This window comes from Notothenia rossii (genome assembly GCF_949606895.1).
Source record: "Notothenia rossii genome assembly, chromosome: 6".
In the NCBI taxonomy this organism is placed as follows: domain Eukaryota; kingdom Metazoa; phylum Chordata; class Actinopteri; order Perciformes; family Nototheniidae; genus Notothenia; species Notothenia rossii.
In genome coordinates, this window is record NC_136909.1 from 72966111 (window position 1) to 72985706 (window position 19596).

General features: G+C 39.8%; 2 protein-coding genes and 1 long non-coding RNA gene across 3 annotated transcripts in view; 1 reads left to right on the forward strand and 2 right to left on the reverse strand.

Moving 5' to 3' along the window:
* Window positions 1-5646: 5646 nt before the first annotated feature.
* LOC307045213 lies at window positions 5647-6311 on the reverse strand. The gene is made up of 2 exons (XR_013809820.1): window positions 6273-6311; window positions 5647-6149 (listed from the first exon to the last, which is right to left on the reverse strand). It is a non-coding gene; the product is annotated as an uncharacterized lncRNA (long non-coding RNA).
* Window positions 6312-6622: 311 nt separating this feature from the next.
* On the reverse strand, window positions 6623-8023 carry LOC307044644 (general transcription factor II-I repeat domain-containing protein 2B-like; the record flags this gene model as incomplete). The annotated part of the gene is made up of 1 exon (XM_079689955.1): window positions 6623-8023. One exon carries the CDS (start codon window positions 8021-8023, stop codon window positions 6623-6625), a length of 1401 nt encoding a protein of 466 aa, XP_079546081.1.
* A 3770-nt stretch (window positions 8024-11793) lies between these two features.
* The window catches only part of LOC307043429 (A-type potassium channel modulatory protein KCNIP2-like), a 188481-nt gene continuing 180678 nt past the window's right edge, over window positions 11794-19596 (forward strand). Inside the window, exons 1-2 of the mRNA XM_079687874.1 lie at window positions 11794-11841; window positions 13223-13269. Of these exons, the coding sequence (XP_079544000.1) occupies window positions 13232-13269 (38 nt within the window). The 5' untranslated portion in view covers window positions 11794-11841; window positions 13223-13231. The remainder of the gene's footprint in view (window positions 11842-13222; window positions 13270-19596) is intronic.

Genomic DNA, 19596 nt, shown 5'->3' on the forward strand with positions numbered 1-19596 from the left:
GCTCATTAGGAACACAAACAGACTTGTAGATAAATGAGCTATGACACACTATCTTTGGCTGAGATGAGCTACAACGAGCTGGATGAGACGTTAATAGTCGGCTTTCGAAATGTAACAGGCTATGACATATTACTTTCCTGGTTTAGGATTATTGATGCACTAATGTGTCTATCACAGCTGGTAAATGTGCATATACTTATCTGAATCTGTAAGGTAAATAGAAACGAACGCTGTCCAAAAAATGAAGTGGAGTCAAAAGTACAACATTGGCTTCCAAAATGTAGAGCAGTAGAAGTATTCAGTGGCATAACATGATTAAACAAAAACTCAAAATTGTACAGTACTTGAGTAATGTAGTTAATTCCACCACTGTTTCATTTTTCTCACAAGTTTTTGCTGACATTTTGGAGTGTGCAACACTGCTTAGAAGCCATTTTATGGGCCATGGTGTTGGCATGATGAAGAAAGTTGTTGGGACGGAAACAAAATGCATTTAAAATATCTCAGAAATACTGAAATCCTTGCAATGAAACTTGTTGTTCCTCAACGTAAAGGTCACAGCAGTGCTGAATTGTCTGCTCATAACACATACCCCGCCTCATCACGGGCTGATTAGATAACAAGTCATTTCCTATTGGCCGTTACTCCGTATTTAGCACTGGCTCTTATCTCAATGATCCATACCCCGGCTCAGAGCATAGCATTAGCTCTCACATCGCTATTAATCAGATTCATGGCTCATGGCTCATGGCAGGATGTGCTGATGTTTTGGGAGCCCTTTGCCTCTCTCCTATCTCTCATTGTGTTCTGTCCTCATAAAGACACACACTAGTGTAGTGCAGCTTGTGACCACAGATTGGCAGTGTGTGCATTGTTTTTGATGATAGAGTAACCGGTTGATCATGTGAGGATAAAAGATCATATCATCACTGTCTTTACACAGAGGTCGCTCACTTAACTGTCGAACCGCTTCCAGAGGGTTTAATAATATATACTCCGACATCACATCCTTCCTCCTTCTGTGATTGTGACAAGGGAGCTTACCAGCCAATAACACGCCCGTCTACTCTGTCTTTCACAGCTTTGGAAACAGGTGTGAGTCACTGTGCATTCGGCAGTTTTGGGTATTAAGTCTCGCTGGAGCACAAGATCAAAGAAAAGGAGTCAGCCATAGCTTCCTCCTGGATTTCCTGCTCATTTCACCTCACTGCCTTTTCATTAATTAGCCTGGATTTTCTATCAAGGTTCCCTTCACCTTTGGTATTTACGCTTTCTCCTTTCAGCTTCTGCTTGTCTCTGCTTCCATGTCTCGGTCTCAGGATCAGATATATAATTGCTGTTGAGATAAACGCTCCGATGCAATTTCTCCTTTTTTCTGTCTCTGTAAACGCGCGCCTCGCCTCGGCAACATGGAACAGTCAAAGCGATATCCGTGTAGCCTTTGATCACACAGAGCATCCTCTCCCGAACCATGGCCTATTTTAACTGGTTCTGTAACCACAACACCTTGATGCTGTCACTTCAAAGTCTTCCACCTTGGCAGCATTGTGAGGGGATTTGACGGCATCTCATCATGAGCAGACCCTTTAAATACAAGTGGAGTGTGTATGTATGTGTTGAGCATGTTGCTGGTGGTTTCCTCTCAAATCTGTCCCACTTGCATGATAAGAGAATCAATGAAATGTGCAATGAACCCGCATGATGAAGACCTCAGACGATGAGCTATACAAAAATGTTGTCTTGCCTAATGTCATTAGGAACCGGTGGCATTTGGAAGCGCCTTGTGTGCTTTGAGCAATTGCCTTTTATGTGCCTGGCTATTATGTTTTATAGGCGTCAATGGTGGCTCAGATAGAGATGCGTTAACAGCAACATCTGTCTGCTTCCTCCTTCCCTCCCTCTCTTTTGCTGCTGCTGAATGGTATGTTCGTCTCTAAGAGGACTGCATATGGCAACATTTTCATGATCCAGCAAGCATACATTATAACTGCAGACAGCTTATTATAAATACCAATCAGCTTTCAACGGATCAGACTTAACCTAAGCAGGTGGTACTCATACACCTTCCAAGCTTTCTGATATCAGCTAAACATTTAAACGGATCAGTTAGTTGCAGGAATGTTCCACTTTTAGTAACTTAAGAGTCAATTCTGATTGTTAAAGAATTTACCAGAACCCCATTACTAAATAAATGTGGAAAAAAACATGACGGGACAAAAAAAAGTTGTATTTGTTATGGCACATTCAACTGTCATAACCACAATAAATGATCTGCTAAATGTATTCAGGGTAAAATGTCCTAGCTACAGGCTTTGGAGCCTTAACTAGAGCAGGGTCTCTCACATCCCTTTTTCATTACAAAAACAATTTGTGTCCCTGCATCTGAGGAAACATCAGCTAGCTAACATTCTACTGATGATGTGTTGTGACGGGCATTGTGATATTCAAATGTACTAGAACTTTATTGAATTTCATGTTTCTTTTATCTTTTTTATCTGAACTCTTGAGCACATTTAAATGTTCAAATAACTAGCTTTGTAAATTATAAAAATTGTTCTTATTTTCTTTCGTCTAACTATTTGGCAGTATCTCCTTAAACCACCAGATGGCGCTTTAAGGCACAAACTTTTTCAGAGTTTTTGTCACCAATGTTATTTATTGTCAGCAATAATAACATTGAGCTAAGAACTGGGAATGTGGTTCAAAACAAGAAAAAACAATGAAGTGAAGTAAACCTCTTTCACTCTATGACCTGATTTGACCTTCTGTACAAGGGCAGGGTTAAAACTCCTCATGTCATGACAAAAAGAACCCGCTATGCCAGGGGTTTTCCAAGTGTGGGTAGGTGAGCCTCCTCTCAGAGAACATAAGAACAGCCGCTTCTCCCCTCCCAATTATTATTGCTGTTATTATTATTATTATTATTGTTGTTGTTGCTATAATGCAGGGGTATTCAATTGCATTTCAAAGAGGTCCAGTAAGAGAAAATGTAATTAAATGCTCTATTTTCGCTGTCTACCTTCCGCCATTTGAAATTACTCCGACTGTTTCTCTCCTCTTGTCTCGTCTCTGTGTGTGTGTGTTTGAATCTAGCGTGCTGACTGCACCGATTTGATTGGCTGATTAGCGTCACCTCCTTAAAACATTAAACAATAACTTTTTTAAACCTTTTTATTTTTATGTTTTAAACATATTGTATAAAACTCCCCCACTACTTGGACTATTCCTTGCACCCCTCTAGAATAAGCCCCAATGGTCTCAACCATATTGCATCAGTAACGTGCACTTGTTATTAAAACAAGATCGCAAGGACACTGGTAGCGATCGGAAAATTGAGTGTTGTTCAGTTTGTGTGTTGTGGAACATGCGTGTCCGTGCATGAAAATATACCACACACCCAATTACAATTGCATGTTCAATTCACTACCCTGGAAGTTAATACAGTTGTTAAAGTTGGAACAGCCTGTGGACAGCCGTTCTTCCTTGCATGTCAGTCGCCGACACCTTCTTACAGAGGACAGGCACATCTAGACCCGTATATTTCCGCACGCCGTGTTCTCAAGACATTTTTTTTTTTTTTACATTTTCAACATGGCGGATAAATCCTTATATGCTCCCGGTAACAGACTGAACGTCAACTTTGCCTCCTTATTACACTCACCCCTACTTTAGTGGGAACAATGAGTCTGCGTCTTTGATGCACACAGGAATAAACGCAGATCATACTCTGGCTGCAGCATTTACCGGTACTTGCTTTTGATCAAAGTCAATGCGGAAAACCTGCACTCACACAGGTAGGTGGAGGTGAAAGGAAATGAGCACTTTTACAGCCTTTTTGGCGAGGTGGGGGAACTTGGTCTCCACAGACAGCCACAAGTGGGCAAGTGTCACTTTACTCGTCTTTTTCTCGTTCTTTTGTGTCTCACGCTGCGCCTCCCTTGAAGCTCTCTGGCGCCCCCCAGGGGAGGCGCGCCACACTTTGAAAACCGCTGCGCTATGCTAAAGCGCTCGTGAGCATTACCAGCTTTACATTTGTTTTTCCTGCGGATTCCTGTTGAGGTTAAGAATGTGATTTCTCCTTTAAGCCTTTATCACAACATTTATAATAACATATATTCTCATGCACTTCTCTGACAATGCATCCTAAAAAGGTAATCACACGTGTGCCAACTGTGAGTCACAGCCCCCAAATGTCCCTTTTGACCAGCAGGGGTGGGAAAATCTGGAGGAGAGGCAGGGGGGCACTTCCAGTCAGGTTGCTTTTCTCGAGAAGGATTGTTGTTGTCATTCTGGCAGCCTCGTCTGACCGCTCCAACATCTGCTGTCTGCTTCGGTGTAGAATTTGGCTCAATGAGAGCCATTAGCTTAGCCAATGAAGGCTCAGGTGATAGCAGCAGGGAAGCTGGCGCTGTGTCAGATGTGAAAAGGAGGACTGACAATTACGGAGAACATTCAACATTTTCAAAATCGTTTTGTCCTTTATGGTTTAATTTAACATTCATATTTCATGACTGGTAGAAAATAGCTCTGCCAGTTGTTCTGCACTGCATTACAGCACTTATTATTATACTCCGTGAACAATTTCATTATTAACAAAAAGATCGGAATTCAGAAAAAATATAATTTGTATCAAATATCATGCATGTGTTTTGTGTTTTATCAAACTGACGGTTAACCGTAGGTTAGTACGGTACTACGGTTACGAGTAGCCTACCCTTTAAACGTCCACTTTTTGTTTTAATGCAGAGTGAGCTGCCTGCCATTATCATCATATATTTTAAAGTAAAGCTGAAAGCCCTTCTGGAAGAGCTTCACATTTATGATCACCATTATTGACAATAAGGAAGAGAAAATGGAAATTGCCGTCATACTGTAGCTCTGAAGAAAAGCCAATTTCGAGGCTCATTTGGACACACCGACTTACATTCACCTTTAGCATCAGTACTGAGATTACCCCAATATAAAACCATAACATATTCACATCATAATACATGAAGATAAATCTGTATTTTCCAGTGATTGGAGACCTGCCATCTTGCATTATACCCCCTAAAGGCCTGTGCGTGTCTGTCTATTTATTTGACCTTAGTTCTCCCACGCCTGGATGCTGCAGGGAATACAAATACCTGTGGCTACACCTTGCATATTACAGCCTCATTGAGTCATCTCTGTTTGGCTGCATCTCACGAGGAAATGGCATCAACCCTGTTGGCCTTTGCTTGATAAATGAGGTCCCCAGGTTGGTACAACTGCACATTCATTATGAGCTTACCACAGGCCATACACCAGGGAAAGCTCTCAGCTTGACATTATCAAAAACATTGTGAGCCACAAATGTCCATCCAGCATTTGAAAGAAACTTTTCACCTGTCTAAAAAACAATACCAATATTTATGTTCACTTTGCATGCTGTAAACCAGGGGTGTCAAACTCATTTTCACCGAGGGCCACATCAGCATAATCGTTGCCCTCAAAGGGCCAGATGTAACTTATACATTTAACTAAATGCAATGTAACTAAATGCAATGTAAAATAAATGTAACTACTCCTTAATGTTAAATAACTCTGAATTTATTACTTATTCAAGTTACAAATATTACATATATATTTGCATAGATGTAAAAAATATGTTTGCTTGTTGCTCTGTTATTATAACATAAATCCTTTTAATTTGTCAGGTTATGAAACCCATATTACTCCATCAATCAACGATCAAACTATCCAAGTGAATAAAGAAAAATAACATCAAACACAAGTTATGACATTAACTTTGTTCAAAACTTGAAATAACAAATAACTGTAAAACCAACAATTGTGAGCTGCTAAGAACATGTGTGACAGATGTAGCATTTTACAAAAACAAATGGCTGCACACAGCCTTGCAGGGGGCATACATCCAACTCATGAGAGATGGTTTGATTACAGTAAACATTTGTTTGCATAAACACATAAAACCTGCAAACACTAAATACATTGCTACACATATAAAGTAGTATATGTAATAAACTCAAAATAACAAAATAAGGGTTGTCTCAGTCCACAACTATATTGGTCAAGTTTTTAGGTTAGTTTTTGATGAGGAGATGCTGCCTGTCCTTGAACACACCATGTGGATCCCCTCTCCACCATCCTCATCCATTGATCATGTTCTGTAAATAACAAACACAAAACAAAATGCAAACACAATCATTACATTGCACATAGTTTAACTATTGTTCTTCTTGGTTGAATTGCATTTTATTATATATTATTAGGTTTTTTCAAATGCTTACCAATGTGTTTTCTGACCAGATGTCTGACACCGTTTTTCCATGGCCAGTGTGTCAATGTCTGGTTTTAGGTCCTGTGCTGTAGCAATCCGTAGAACAGCGTGGAGGTTGTCGTCAGTGATGCGTGATCTGTGCTTGTTTTTGTTTAGATTCATTATTGAAAACATCTGTTCGCACAGATAGGTGCTCCCAAACATAGACAGAACAGGGGCAGCATGAAGTCGAAGCTGTGGCATGAAAGCAGGGGGCAGTAGACGGTAAAAGTCCTGGATTGTAACATCCTGGAACTTTGCTCTCAGGCCACTATCGCTTTGAAGCTCTATTAACTCCATCTGAAGTTGTTGGGGTGCAGTTCACACGTCGGTGGTGAAAGGACTAGCAAAGATGGCAAATCCAGAGTGCTGTGCTCTGAAGTCAGAGAAGCGCCGATCAAACTCATTCATCAACAGGCTCAGTTTGGTAGCTAACTGAGCACATGAGAAAGTACCGGGACATGAGGCTGAGATGCTCTGAGAAACAGGAAAGTGGGCAAGATTGTCCTGTTTCACTTGGCACAACCATAGGTCAAGTTTACGCTGGAAAGCCGTGATCGTGTCGGACATCTGCGTGATGACTTGTTTGCGTCCCTGCAGCTTCTGATTCAGTTGGGCGAGATGTTCGGTTATGTCACACAACATAGCAAAGTCACACAGCCAGTTTGGATCTGACAGTTCAGACAAGGGTTTTCCTTTACTCTGCATGAAAAGAGCAATGTCTTCCCTAAGCTCAAAAAATCGTTTGAGGACTTTGCTCCTACTCAGCCACCTTACTTCTGTATGGTACGGCACGTCTCCGTGCTCCGAGCCCATCTCCTGCAAGAACAGCTGGAACTGACGATGATTCAGGCCACGCGCCCGAATGAAATTCACTGTCTTCATGACCGTGGTCACTATATCATCCATCCCCAGCACCTTCCCGCACAAAGCTTCTTGATGGATAATGCAATGATACGTTATCAGAGGCGTGTGACAGTTACTTTCTTGCATTTTCTCCTTCATTAGTCCAACCAAGCCCACTTTTCTTCCACACATTGCAGGTGCACCGTCTGTAGTTAATCCCACCAAGTTTTCCCAGGGCAATGCGTTTTTACTGACGGACTTCTCCACCGCATCAAAAATGTCCCGTCCCGTTGTGGTCCCATGCATGGCAGCCACATCCAACAGCTCCTCAGTGACAGAGAGGTCCGACTTCACGCCTCTAATAAAAATAGATAGCTGCGCTGTATCCGTGTTGTCTGTGCTTTCATCAACAACTAATGAAAAAGCTATGTAGCTGCGTGTCTCTTCGGCCAGCTGTGTTGCCAGGTTTCCTGCTAGTTCCTTAACTCGGTCCGCGATGGTGATTCTTGATAAACTGACATTTTTAAAAGTCTGTATCTGGTCGGGACACACCTGCTCACAGACCTTCACCATGCACTGATTCAAAAACGCTTCCTCTGAAAAAGACTTTGAAGCGCGGGCGATTTCTTCAGCCACAACAAAGCTAGCTTTCACTGCCGCGTTGTTTTTGGTTGTGGCTTTCGCGAACACATTCTGCTGCGATCGCAGTTTGCCTTTTAATTCTTGAGCAATTTGTTGTTTTTCTTGATGGCTAAATTTGGCATACTTACCTCCGTGTTTGGTCTCAAAATGCCGACGTAGATTGTACTCTTTGACAACCGCCACCGCCTCATAACACAAAAGACATTCCGGTTTTTCTCCTTGAAGCACAAACATGTATTCGCCTTCCCATCTTTCTTGAAACACCCTTCCATCTGCATCAATTTTTCTCTTCCTGGACATTTTGGGATCATTATTTGTATTTCTCAATTCCACTTGTTGGGAAAATCGCATCGATGTGGAAACACTGCAGTCTAGTGGCGGGATGCCGTCACTTCGCGGGTAACATAATCGGCATGTATTGTGGGAAATGTAGTTTTTGGTCACTGCACGCATTTTACTTATTTATTTTTAGACAATCAGACCTATTAAGCTCTCGCGGGCCACATAAAATGACGTGGCGGGCCACATTTGGCCCGCGGGCCTTGAGTTTGACACGTCTGCTGTAAACAAACAATATTCTTAGTTGGTCATTAAACACTGCAAGAGTCCTTGGGAGTAAAAATAAACGAGTTCAGACATGCAATGGTTAGCAATCAGACAGCACACCTCCTAATTGGAAAGAGGTGGAGCTCAGGGGAGAGAGGCGATTGGTGGAGAATTTAACAATGGGTGTAATGATTTTTCTGTGGGCAGCAGAGAAGCCATTCTGATCAGGTAAGGGTCAAAGGACGAGGTAAGAAGGATCAGAGGATGGGAAAAGCAGCTATCTAGAGACTAATTTGTGTAGAAACTCTGCTCTGAGAGAGTTTCTACACAAATCACAGACTCATGGACCTGGAACAATGTCCGACTCCTGCCTGTCTCGGTGTCTGTGTTTGTCCGCCACTTTACTCAGTTTTATGAACGTTTAGCCTGAGGAGCTTTACGTGATAAGAGACTATCCGTGTTTTTCCGTTTTTCAAGGAATATCTTTGAGATTCTTGATGTTCTGCTCGATTATTATTTTTTTTTACTAGAAATGAGAAATAAAAAATTACAATACTAGTTTGGTACTGATTAAAAACAGGTTTCTTCAACATTGATCATGTTAGATTTTAAAGACCGTGTAGTCTAATCAAAGCATATGACATGTCATTGTAGAGACATTATGATTAAGCTGATTTTAATGAAGAAAATAAGATAATTTCACTTATAATATATTATATTTCCCTTTCCCATCATATCAGTAAAGTAAAACATCTAAAAAACGTTGCAAACCATAAACAATTTCTCTATTAACAGATATGATTTGATGTGTCTTCCTCATGTTGTGTAACATCGATTATAAATTAATCAAAAGGGTTATGACTTTTCATTATGTTAGTGATGCTATACTAAAATAACAGCTGATGATAAACAAGGAAACACATTCAAGAATTTCAAAGTCACAGCGTCCTTTCTGTAGTCTCTCTTCTCTCTCTTCATGTCCAATCATAAAAAGATAATACAAGTTTTCAGGCTATAAGAGTGGCCTCTTATCTATATATCTATCTCTAGGGGTAACCTTACTTTATCTCCTCTCCTTCTTTTTGTCCTGTTCCCTCCCCTGTGTCCCCTTGCTGAGTTTGTCATGCCCATTAGTCCTCAGTATACAATCGATACCAGGGGCCTAATGCTCTGCCACAGTCAAAGTTGTGAAGGAAAAGAGAAAGGGCAGGAGAAAATGAAATGTTAATGCAGCTGCAATTGATCCCATTAAAGCTCCAAGATAAGATTACATTACATTACATGTCACTTGTTGGACGCTTTTATCAAAAGCAACTTACATACATTCAGTACTGTGGACAATCCCCACAGGAGCAACTTTGGGGTGAAGTGTCTTGCCCAGGGACACAACAACATGCTGGCTGCAGGGGGACTCGAACTTGCTATCCCCTGCACCAGCGGTAATTCAAGTTTAAAAGTCTCAAAATGCTACAACTGCTGTCACAAACTGGATGAATGTGAAGTATTTTGTTAAAGGACGATGAAAGCTTAATTAAGGAGCACTATTGGAGTGAATTTGATGGTTATGGACTCAGGATTAATTAATTAGGATTCCCGCTGTATGAAGAAATTTAGGACGGCGCAAGTGGAAACAATTCACAAAACTGTTTAAAACACATGCTCAAAGTAAGCCGGAGTTTGCCGATGTGTTTATGTGGATTCAAAAGTCGTAAATAATCTAAAAAAAGGAGGAGACCGATCTGATCGGAGCAACTGTGACAAATAATCCAACTGAAACCGGCATGGACAATGACTAAGTTTTAAAAATGCGCTTATCCAGAAAAGCCTGGTTTGGATACTTTACGGGCAGAAGAAACATTTCTATTATAGAAAGAATTATACATTTCTGTCTTTTTATGCCTATAATAGCTACTAACTTGAATTTTTATTCAATTGAATTAATGAATTATTTTTTATATTTTATTCTAATGTAGAGACAAGGCTTATAGTGACAATCATGTATTGTGTTACAATTATATGTAAAAAAAAAAAAAGTGAAAAAAAGTCTAAATATGATATTTGGCCTCAAATCATCCGAGGCCTGGCGCCCCCCCTGCGCCCCCCAGGTTGGGAACCACTGATCTAGGGTCTTTCAACATACACTCCCTCCAGGTGACCGAAACGGGTCCTACTCCAGCTTGTGTCCACATGGCTATTTATAACAAAATGTTCCCTCTTTTACAACAGGAACACATTTACCTGTGGGACTAAGCAACGGTGCAGGATTAGTAGATAGTTGGGGTTCCTGCTTTATGTCAACAAGGGTTTTGAGAGGGAGGAGAGCGGGTTTCTGAGGTGTAAATTAGACTGTAGATCAGGGAAAGCAGCAGACATTGATGCTGCAGTTCTGATGAATGGATAATGGTGCCTCTGTTGCAAAGAGCCCTTGGCATATGGCAAATAAACCAGCATACACACATGGAGGGCCAGCAGACAGACAGGAGCATGCAAATGCACACTGTACACACAAACATGCACAGAAATGTCTGTTCTGCTCCAAGAAGCTGCAGACAACAGGAACTCAAACTGAATATATATCAAGGGGTTGGGGTAAAGATCTTCAGTTTGGGCAGCTGGATAATTACAATTTCTCTCAAATAAACCATTCACAGCCTTTACACACAGGATTCATTAAAAGGTGTCTGCAGATGGAAATAAAACCTTTATATTTATATGCACTTCCACCATAGAGTCAAATGTGTATTGCTATTATTTTCTAAAAGCAAGTAAACATACAAAGAACAACCTTCTCAACTTCTAAAAGAAAATTAATGTAGGGCTATACTACTGTCTGAATCATAATATATGAGTAAGGAAAGAATATTATTAACATCAGACTCTGGTTTTTTTTTCAGAAAGAGAGCAGAGATTTCTGGTTTGGTATTTTTGGCAAAAAGAATAGGAAGTGTCAACTATCCAATGGCAAAATAGCTGCAAAGCCACTGTTGCTAGTAGTTACATCGGAAAGAAAATGAAGCCAACATAATCAGGTCAACTAAACAGCTAACTCAGGCTATGCTAACTTAATAAAATGAACAGACTACATTTACATTTACCGAACAAACTATGTAATGCATTTAGCAACACCTACTGAAACCTCACACACTAATGATAAAGACGAACATGTATAATAGCAGATCAGAACATTCTTAAAACAAAGGGTATACCACCAAGACAAACACTGAAAAAAAATATATACTTAGTATGAAGTATAGTATTATTATTAGTATTATAGTATATTTGTATAGTAGTTTAGTAACTTTAGCTTTTTGAAATGTGCCATTACTAGGTAATATTATGCTTTAAAAAAATAATAATCGATAAAGCAAAAATCCTACCCCCCCACAATATGGTACATCCTGATTGGCATCTCCCTGTATTTAAGAACTTTGCTTTAGGGGGCGCAGCTTCTAATCCACCCGGACAAGATGGCCGACCAGAAGAAGCAGCAACAAGCGGCGCCACAGGTAAATGACTGTCTTAAAACAAACATATCGAAAGACAAACTAGAGTTAATTAAAGTGGTGTGCTAAGAATTGAAACAAATGAACTGCTTGCTAAACATGAGTATGATAAAATAGCTTGTCATCATTTACCTGTGTGTTGCTGTACTAGTTGAATCAGGTTAACAGGTCAACATTATTGATTGGAAAATGAACTACAAAGTTTGAACTACAAAGAAAACTAAAATGTTAGCAGGAAGGTTGCTAGCTTTAAAGGCAGCAGGTGTTGTAGCAGGTGTTAAATGGTGTGAATGTAGAATAAATGCACCTTGATTTCAAGATGCTAGACCGCTTAATAACACGTACAGTAAAACATTTTAATGGTTTGGAAAAACACTTGAATATTACTTGTACACTGGTAATGAGGCTGATACCTTTATCATTAAATGGGAGGTTTTACAATTGGGAAGAACAACTGGACATCTGCAAGGGTGACAACACGGTCAACACTATTATTGACAAATCATTTAAATGTTACAATGATGAGACAGCATCCCTACCGTTAATACATTTGCCAATATTTTCCCTGCACAGGAATGTAAAAGTGTCAAGCACCATGTTGCTCCCTACTCCCTGAAGATGAAAGATACAGGGAAGAGTCCTTCTGTTTTTACTTCCTCTACACTTAATATCCATCACTTTCCAAATCTTCATCGAGCTGCAACTATGACTCAGCGTGTTAGATAACGGAAAGATGGCTGGAGAGACAACACGCAGCAGTGTGTGGCTTCTAAAAACAGCCACGTTATTACATCAATCTTGAGACTTAAATCTTTAATCTAACTGACACATTAATCATATTGGTGTAATTTAGACAGCGCTTCTAATAAAGGTCTCCACTTTATTGAAATAAGTTGCATGATTATTTTTATAATGTAATCATTAACCCGAGAGCATGCCTTTCATGGCATGCTGCTCTTGATTCGGTCGCACCATGATAAAGTATTTTCAATAATGTAACAAATAGGGCTGTAGTAAATAATGTCACTTCCTCTGGTGATTGATGATGTTTATATCCAAGAGCGGTGACAGCAACAGATGTTGTGATTAAGCAGACATTGTCTCACACACACCGTTATAAACACGGAGCGTACGCTTACAGATGCCTGCACACAAAGATGAAAAACTTTAAACAATGATGTGATGTTTTTCCAAGTATGGAGTCATGTCTGACGTGATGCTGTGATGTTAAGATTAACAGGGTACAAAAGTAATTTGATAACTATGTTGAAATGCACAGATTATTAGGATCTTCACACAGAATTCATGACTATTTGATGACTTCACTGGCTGTGTTTATTTCATGTTTAAATAATCATAATCTCTTCCTTATTTTTGTTCACAGTAATTGGAAATGGACAATGCGGAGGAGTCTTTCACATACAGACAGACGTAAGTAAGATTATTGCTTGTAAAAATTCTTATTAACTTCTAATAATTACACAAAGCTTGGAGTTTCTAATGCTCAGTTTAAAATTATTATTGTATTACTCAACCATCTGTGTTGGAGCATGTTATCATGCTGGGAAATTGCTCATGAGTGACCAAAAAGCCTTCTTTTCTTGATCTAAATAATTAATCTGATAAGTAGCAGCCCGTAGAACAACTGAAGTGTGCAAGATTGCGTTAGCACACAAAAGCAACCAATAATCAAACTTTCAGACAAATTAGAACTTTCTTTTCCCACTAAATTGTAAATAAACTAATTGGAGCATTCTTAAAGTCACACTAAAGCTAGTAATGTGGAAGTTATTTTTGAAGTAGAGTCACTGAATATTCAAACACCTGAGCTTATTAAGGTGAGAGGTTTCACAGTGATTGACAGGCCTCCTTAGTTAAAAAGCTCATGTTACAGCGCGGTATACTGATATGACTAAGAAGCAGACACATCATGGTGTCCTCTGTAATTCCATAAGAACATTTTATGATTCAGCATTCTATAGCTGTGCTGTGGAGATAAAGCAGTGGCTTTGAGGGGATTTACACAAGCAGGTGTTGTTTCCCCCCCCCGACGCTGTGGAAGGGTTTTCACCGTTGTTTGCTTGGAAATGTTTGAGTTGACGCCATTGGCAGAGTGGAGTACACACGGACTGCAGTGTAATACCTTGGCATTAGCTGCAGAGACTGGGACTCAGGGATTTTGTAGCCCAAGAGAATATCTGGGGGGATAAGTTATTGGCCTGACTCATTTAAAAAGCTGAGTGAGTAATTGAAGAGGGGTTTTCCAAAACCTCAAGTCCATGTTTGGTATGCTGTCATCACCAGCCAACTGGATTGCATTTCTTCAGTTAAAACATATCACATTTTGGAGAAATCTCTTTTGTCTATTTTGATGTTGTAGAACATTTAATTCTCATTCATTTCAAAAGCACTTTTAAGTTTGGAGATACACCCAAAGTCCTTTATATAGAATAGACTCATCACATTAAAGCATATGAAGCAAAAAGATCTATGTGTCCGGGTGAGTATTTACTTTGTGTGTGTATGTATGTTTTCATGTGTACTTCAGGGCAGCACCAGGGTTTTCAGGTTAGGCTTCAGTGGCAGTGTCTCATTTTCTGACATTAAGGAAAGGCTTTTTTTATTTTTTAAGTGTATGGTAAGGAGTTTGGCCAGAATAGGATTGGCTTTTACAGCTGGACAGTAAAGTTATTTGTTGTTGTGTGGTCCTATCAGGAAGAGCAAAGGGGCCACTGGCCATCTAACTTTACATCCCACTGACTCCATCTCAAGGTGATTTCTACTTATCTATTGTGAGGTAAAAGGAAATGTGCTCCTCATGTGAAACTCGGAGAGAAGCTCTGGTAGTATACAATATAGATATATTTCCCCTGATTAGTTGTATAACTCAGCAATCCTCTTTCTTAAATCTTTTAATTAATGTATTCCAACCAGGACCTCTTTTACCTCACTGGAAATTCAAGGAATTATTTCTAAAGACTAAGGATATGGGCCAATTAGGAGGGTCTTAGGCAATGCTTTGAGTATGTTTACCAATGAAGGAATTTCCATATTCTGTCCTCATATCTTTTTGTTGTGCATTTTTTTAGTAATCTAAAACGAATTTCACGAAATATGAATATTCCTTGGTTTTCTATCTCTTTCACCTTTTTCCTGTATCTCACACACACACACACACACACACTCACACACACACACACACACACACACACACACACACACACACACACACACACACACACACACACACACACACACACACACACACACACACACACACACACACACACACACACACACACACACACCCCTGACTTTCAATCCAACTGACAAGCTGTCTGCTGCACTTCCTCCCTTAAAACACCTGCCAAGTCTACCCCACCTGACTCCCTCCTTTCCTTCCCTCAGACTCGTGCACATGCATTTCACATGCACAGTAAAGGTACCAGTACACTAAATGTAGCTTCACAGACACAGCTCCATGCTTTAATGGTGGCAGCAGGATGCTCCGAATCAGTGGGCTAGGGGAACTCTTCCCCAATTATCCCTGAGGATACCAAGATAAGTGTGTCTGTCTGTGTATGCATGCTCATGGATGACTCTCTGCCTCTCACTCGGAGATCATTAGAGAACCACTCGGTTGTAACACATCCCTGTGGAGAGAGGCAGAAAAAGAAAGGAAAGCGAGAGGTAAAATAAGGAATTAGCTTTTTCCTTCTGAAGTTGCTGGATTTATTGGAAGACTACCAGTTGAGGAGTGGTACCAACATAATATCTAGTCAAGAGATCGACAACAGCTCTGTCATCCTTTGTGGATAGTTTGTCAGTTTTTTTTAAGAAAAGAAAGGAAAAACCTCAGGGACTCTATAGTATCTTTCAATCTTCTTCCTTCCCCCACACATCTGCAGAGTAATCCTTCCACTGAGTGAAGCAGAACATGTGTGTATCTGCCTCTCAAAGTGCAGTGATAAGAGGCTGATACCAGGAAAAGCCTGGGGAGATGCTACATTAATGCTGCCTCTGATTAGCGAGGTAGTGATTGAGAGCTTCTCTGGTGTGTTATTGTTGTGAGGTGGAGATAGGTGCTGTCAAAAGATAATGGTTTAAAGATGATATCTGCCATCTACTTTGTATAAAACATAATGCTGTCGTATACGGCATGCAGGCATTCACATCATCATTGCACTAGTAACCATATTGTAATCATGGACACAAAAATAGGTACAGTTTATAAATAAATAAATACTATACAGTAGACCAGGGGTGTCAAACTCAAGGCCCGTGGGCCAAATCCGGCGGTTACATTATGTTATGTTATGTCCCACAATGCATCTCAAATTTGCCTTTTTTCTCAGAATTTGCCTTTTTTTCTTCTAAATATGCCTTTTTTCTTAGAATTGTTTTTGTAAATGTCACTTTTTTTTTCAAAATGTTACTTTATTTTTTCAAATGTCACCTCTTTAAAAAAACAAAAAAATGCACTTATTTATTTTTGATTTGGACTTTTTTTCCAGAATTTGGCTTTTCTTTTTCTTTCTGACGTAGTTAATTATGAAGTTATTACTCTATCCGATAATAATCCAATGCAGAGGCAATAATGTAATATAATACATTATTTTATATATATATATGATATATTTATTTTTATATAGTCTTAAAGTTACAACCGGCCCTTTGAGTGCAGCCATAATGCTGATGTGGCCCGCGATGAATTTGAGTTTGACACCCCTGCAGTAGAAGGTCAAATTCACAATTTTAAGGAATTTTCCTCTGATTTCCTTCATTAGCTGATAACTGAGGTATGTCTTAGTGTGCCTGTGAGCACGAGTGTGAAAATGTGCTTTTGTTTTAATGTTTCAACGTGGGCTTATTTAAACATAGATTTATGAGCATGTGTAGGTGGGAATGACTCTCAACAGGCTGAAAATAAGTGGACTGGTAGATTTGTACGTCCTGTGTTTCTGGAACACCACGCATCTCCACCACTGAGAGGCATGAAATTAAAGTAGTACTGCTTTCTTGCACCACCATGTTAGCTTTGTATCTAGGCCCATTCACACCAGCCTCAGAGGAGCTGTTTGAGTGTGGGAGATATAGTAATGATCATTACTTCCTCTGTGATGGGGAAAGCTTATGTCCTGCAGATAATGTCCCCGAGCATTTTATTGTGCAATGATGTACAAGAGTAAGGATGTCACCGTAAGTAGACAAACAACACACCGTATCTCTTTTTCTCATTATGTTCCATTCTTCCTCTCATACAACCCTAAGTAAGGACTCTCCAGGGTTCAGTTAAGTCTTATTAAGGGTTATCTTTTTTCTTACTTTGACGCTGATGACTTGGTTCAAACCCAATACAGCAGGTAACCTGTCTCGATATAATGAGGAACCAGGGTTTGGCTAATCATCACATTTAATTCCATATGACATTATTTCACTGTGGTTTCAGGCTCATTTTATTAAGATGTGAATGTGTATTTGATGCAAATGGAGAACACACTTAACCAGAAGGGGAGTTTGGAATGACAGGTACGGGGCTTTATAATGTTCGGACATCTTGGAGCTGCCTTTCTGCAGTGTTCTTGGTGGAATTTACATTAGTGCAATCGTTTCACCTTGAAAGCTTGTTCACAGTCCAAATGTTTTTGCATAAGGAGCTATTAGAGCAGCCATTAATTAGTGTCATTCCCAGTTAGCGGGGGTGGTTCTGAGGCAGTCCTTGGCTTGTCTCCCAAAATACAAGAGCACAAGCACAGACACAAACAAAATATCAGTTGTTGTACACAGAACCGTAAAGCTTAATAGATTTCTATGTTTTATTGCTGGCATAACTAATGCAGTTAAAACCAAATCAAAGTGTCTGCTTGCGGTCCAACATTTAATTTATTCACATCGAGCACATTCAAACTTTTCCTTGACTTGTTTCCCTCCCTGGAAAAATGTACTGGCAAGTAGCGTCCATCTTGTGAAAAGGCCATATTGGTCTTCTTTTGCTGCCAAACCCAACAAGACAAATGTGCCTTGGCAAACCCCTGCAGGAAACTGATGAGCTTCTTCCTCATATCTTTATTTATTTTAAGTGGAATCACCTGACCTTGATTGACCTCTATCCACGGTGCTGAAATCAGGCCGCCGGATATTGCACTCCTGGTATATTAGATGTTCTTGATTATATTGAAATTGTTTATTCATTTTTTGTGAATTCAGCCATTGTGAAGAATGACTGAACCATTTTATTATTATTTTTGTTTGAAAATTCATGTTTTTAAATTGAAACCCCCGGTAAGAGTTTGGAATTGACCTATTGGGAGCTCACAGCCTCGTCAGTCCACCTTCAAATTGGCATTACCTGCTTATCCAGTTTTATTGACATCAAACAAGTCTGATAATGTGAATGGTTCGACACCAAAGTGGGTGAAATATATCAGTTTTTTGCTATTAAACAGGCTATTAAAATGCATGCATGCTTCAGCAAGCTAGAGAAAGACAATGTGCATAGTAAATGCAACTAAATGTCAGGGAAGTTTATGCAAAGTATGAATACTCTAGACAACAGTTAATCAAGATTTGCCTTTCATTAAAGGACTTTGAATTATTTAACTCCTGCCTCTCTCCTGATATCTTATCTCTGAGCTGCTTCAGGTTTATATTGCTTCTCTGCCTTCACACTTGGGCTGTGATTAAAAATAGAGGGAACACCAGGAGTAACCTTGGAAAGTAATTGGGTTATTTTTCAGTGCGTGCCAAAGAAAGCAAATTGTAATAATCTACTTCAACTCACAATTTCTCCCCATTATTTTCTCTCACTTCACAGATTAATCAAAATACAACATACACTCGCAGACAGACACTGATACACATTCACACTGACACACTTTTAAACACACACAGGGGAAAGTCACCTAAATCTTGCAGTAGGAATATTAGCAGAGAGAGAAATAATTGGCTTTCAACGAATACACTCAGGAAGGAAGAAAATATATATCTTCATAAAGGCAGAATATTTTACAAATCCAGTTCATCTATTCAGCTCAGTGAGGTGAGAAAATGAAACTGTTTCTTCAGTAGGAGTTGGCCTGGAGGTTGTTTAGCATGCTGCCCCGCGCTTGCTTACTGCTCTCAAAACCATGTTGCGTTTGTCTCACAGGACGCAGCCTGTGCCCTTCAGTTGGCTGCAGTGGGCAGGGGCTGCCGGGCTGCCACCGTGGAGGTCTGGGCGGCTCCTGGCAGCTATTGGAGTTTAGTGTTCCAGCGAGCAGGCATGGAGAATGGACTCAGAATAATGTATGAAGGTCTTCTCTGCCGCAGGTTAAAGTGCTGGAGAATGTGGAACAGGGAAAGCACTTGGGAGTGTGTGCGTAGGTTTGGGCGGGAATAATAAATACACATAAAGATTTTAAATGGTAAATAATTCTTTGATTTAGCGAGGACATGCTCTGGTTATCTACTTTGAATTTTAGAGAGCACAGATAGCACTGCTCACAATTTAGATGGGTTTAAGGATTAGTGGTCGAAAAAATATTACTTGGGCGTCTTTGTGTGCCACTACTCGAAATGTCATTATTTTAAAATTCTATAGTATTTCAATCTGATAAACGCCCTTCTCAATTTTAGATACGTTTTCCTATGAATACAATATATGAAAACCTCCCAGAGTACCATTTTGAAGTTACATAACTACTGACGTGTGTTTCTTTAACATGGAATTTGATCCCCATCCAGCTTGTAGAGCATGACATTAAACTGGTTAGGAGCCAC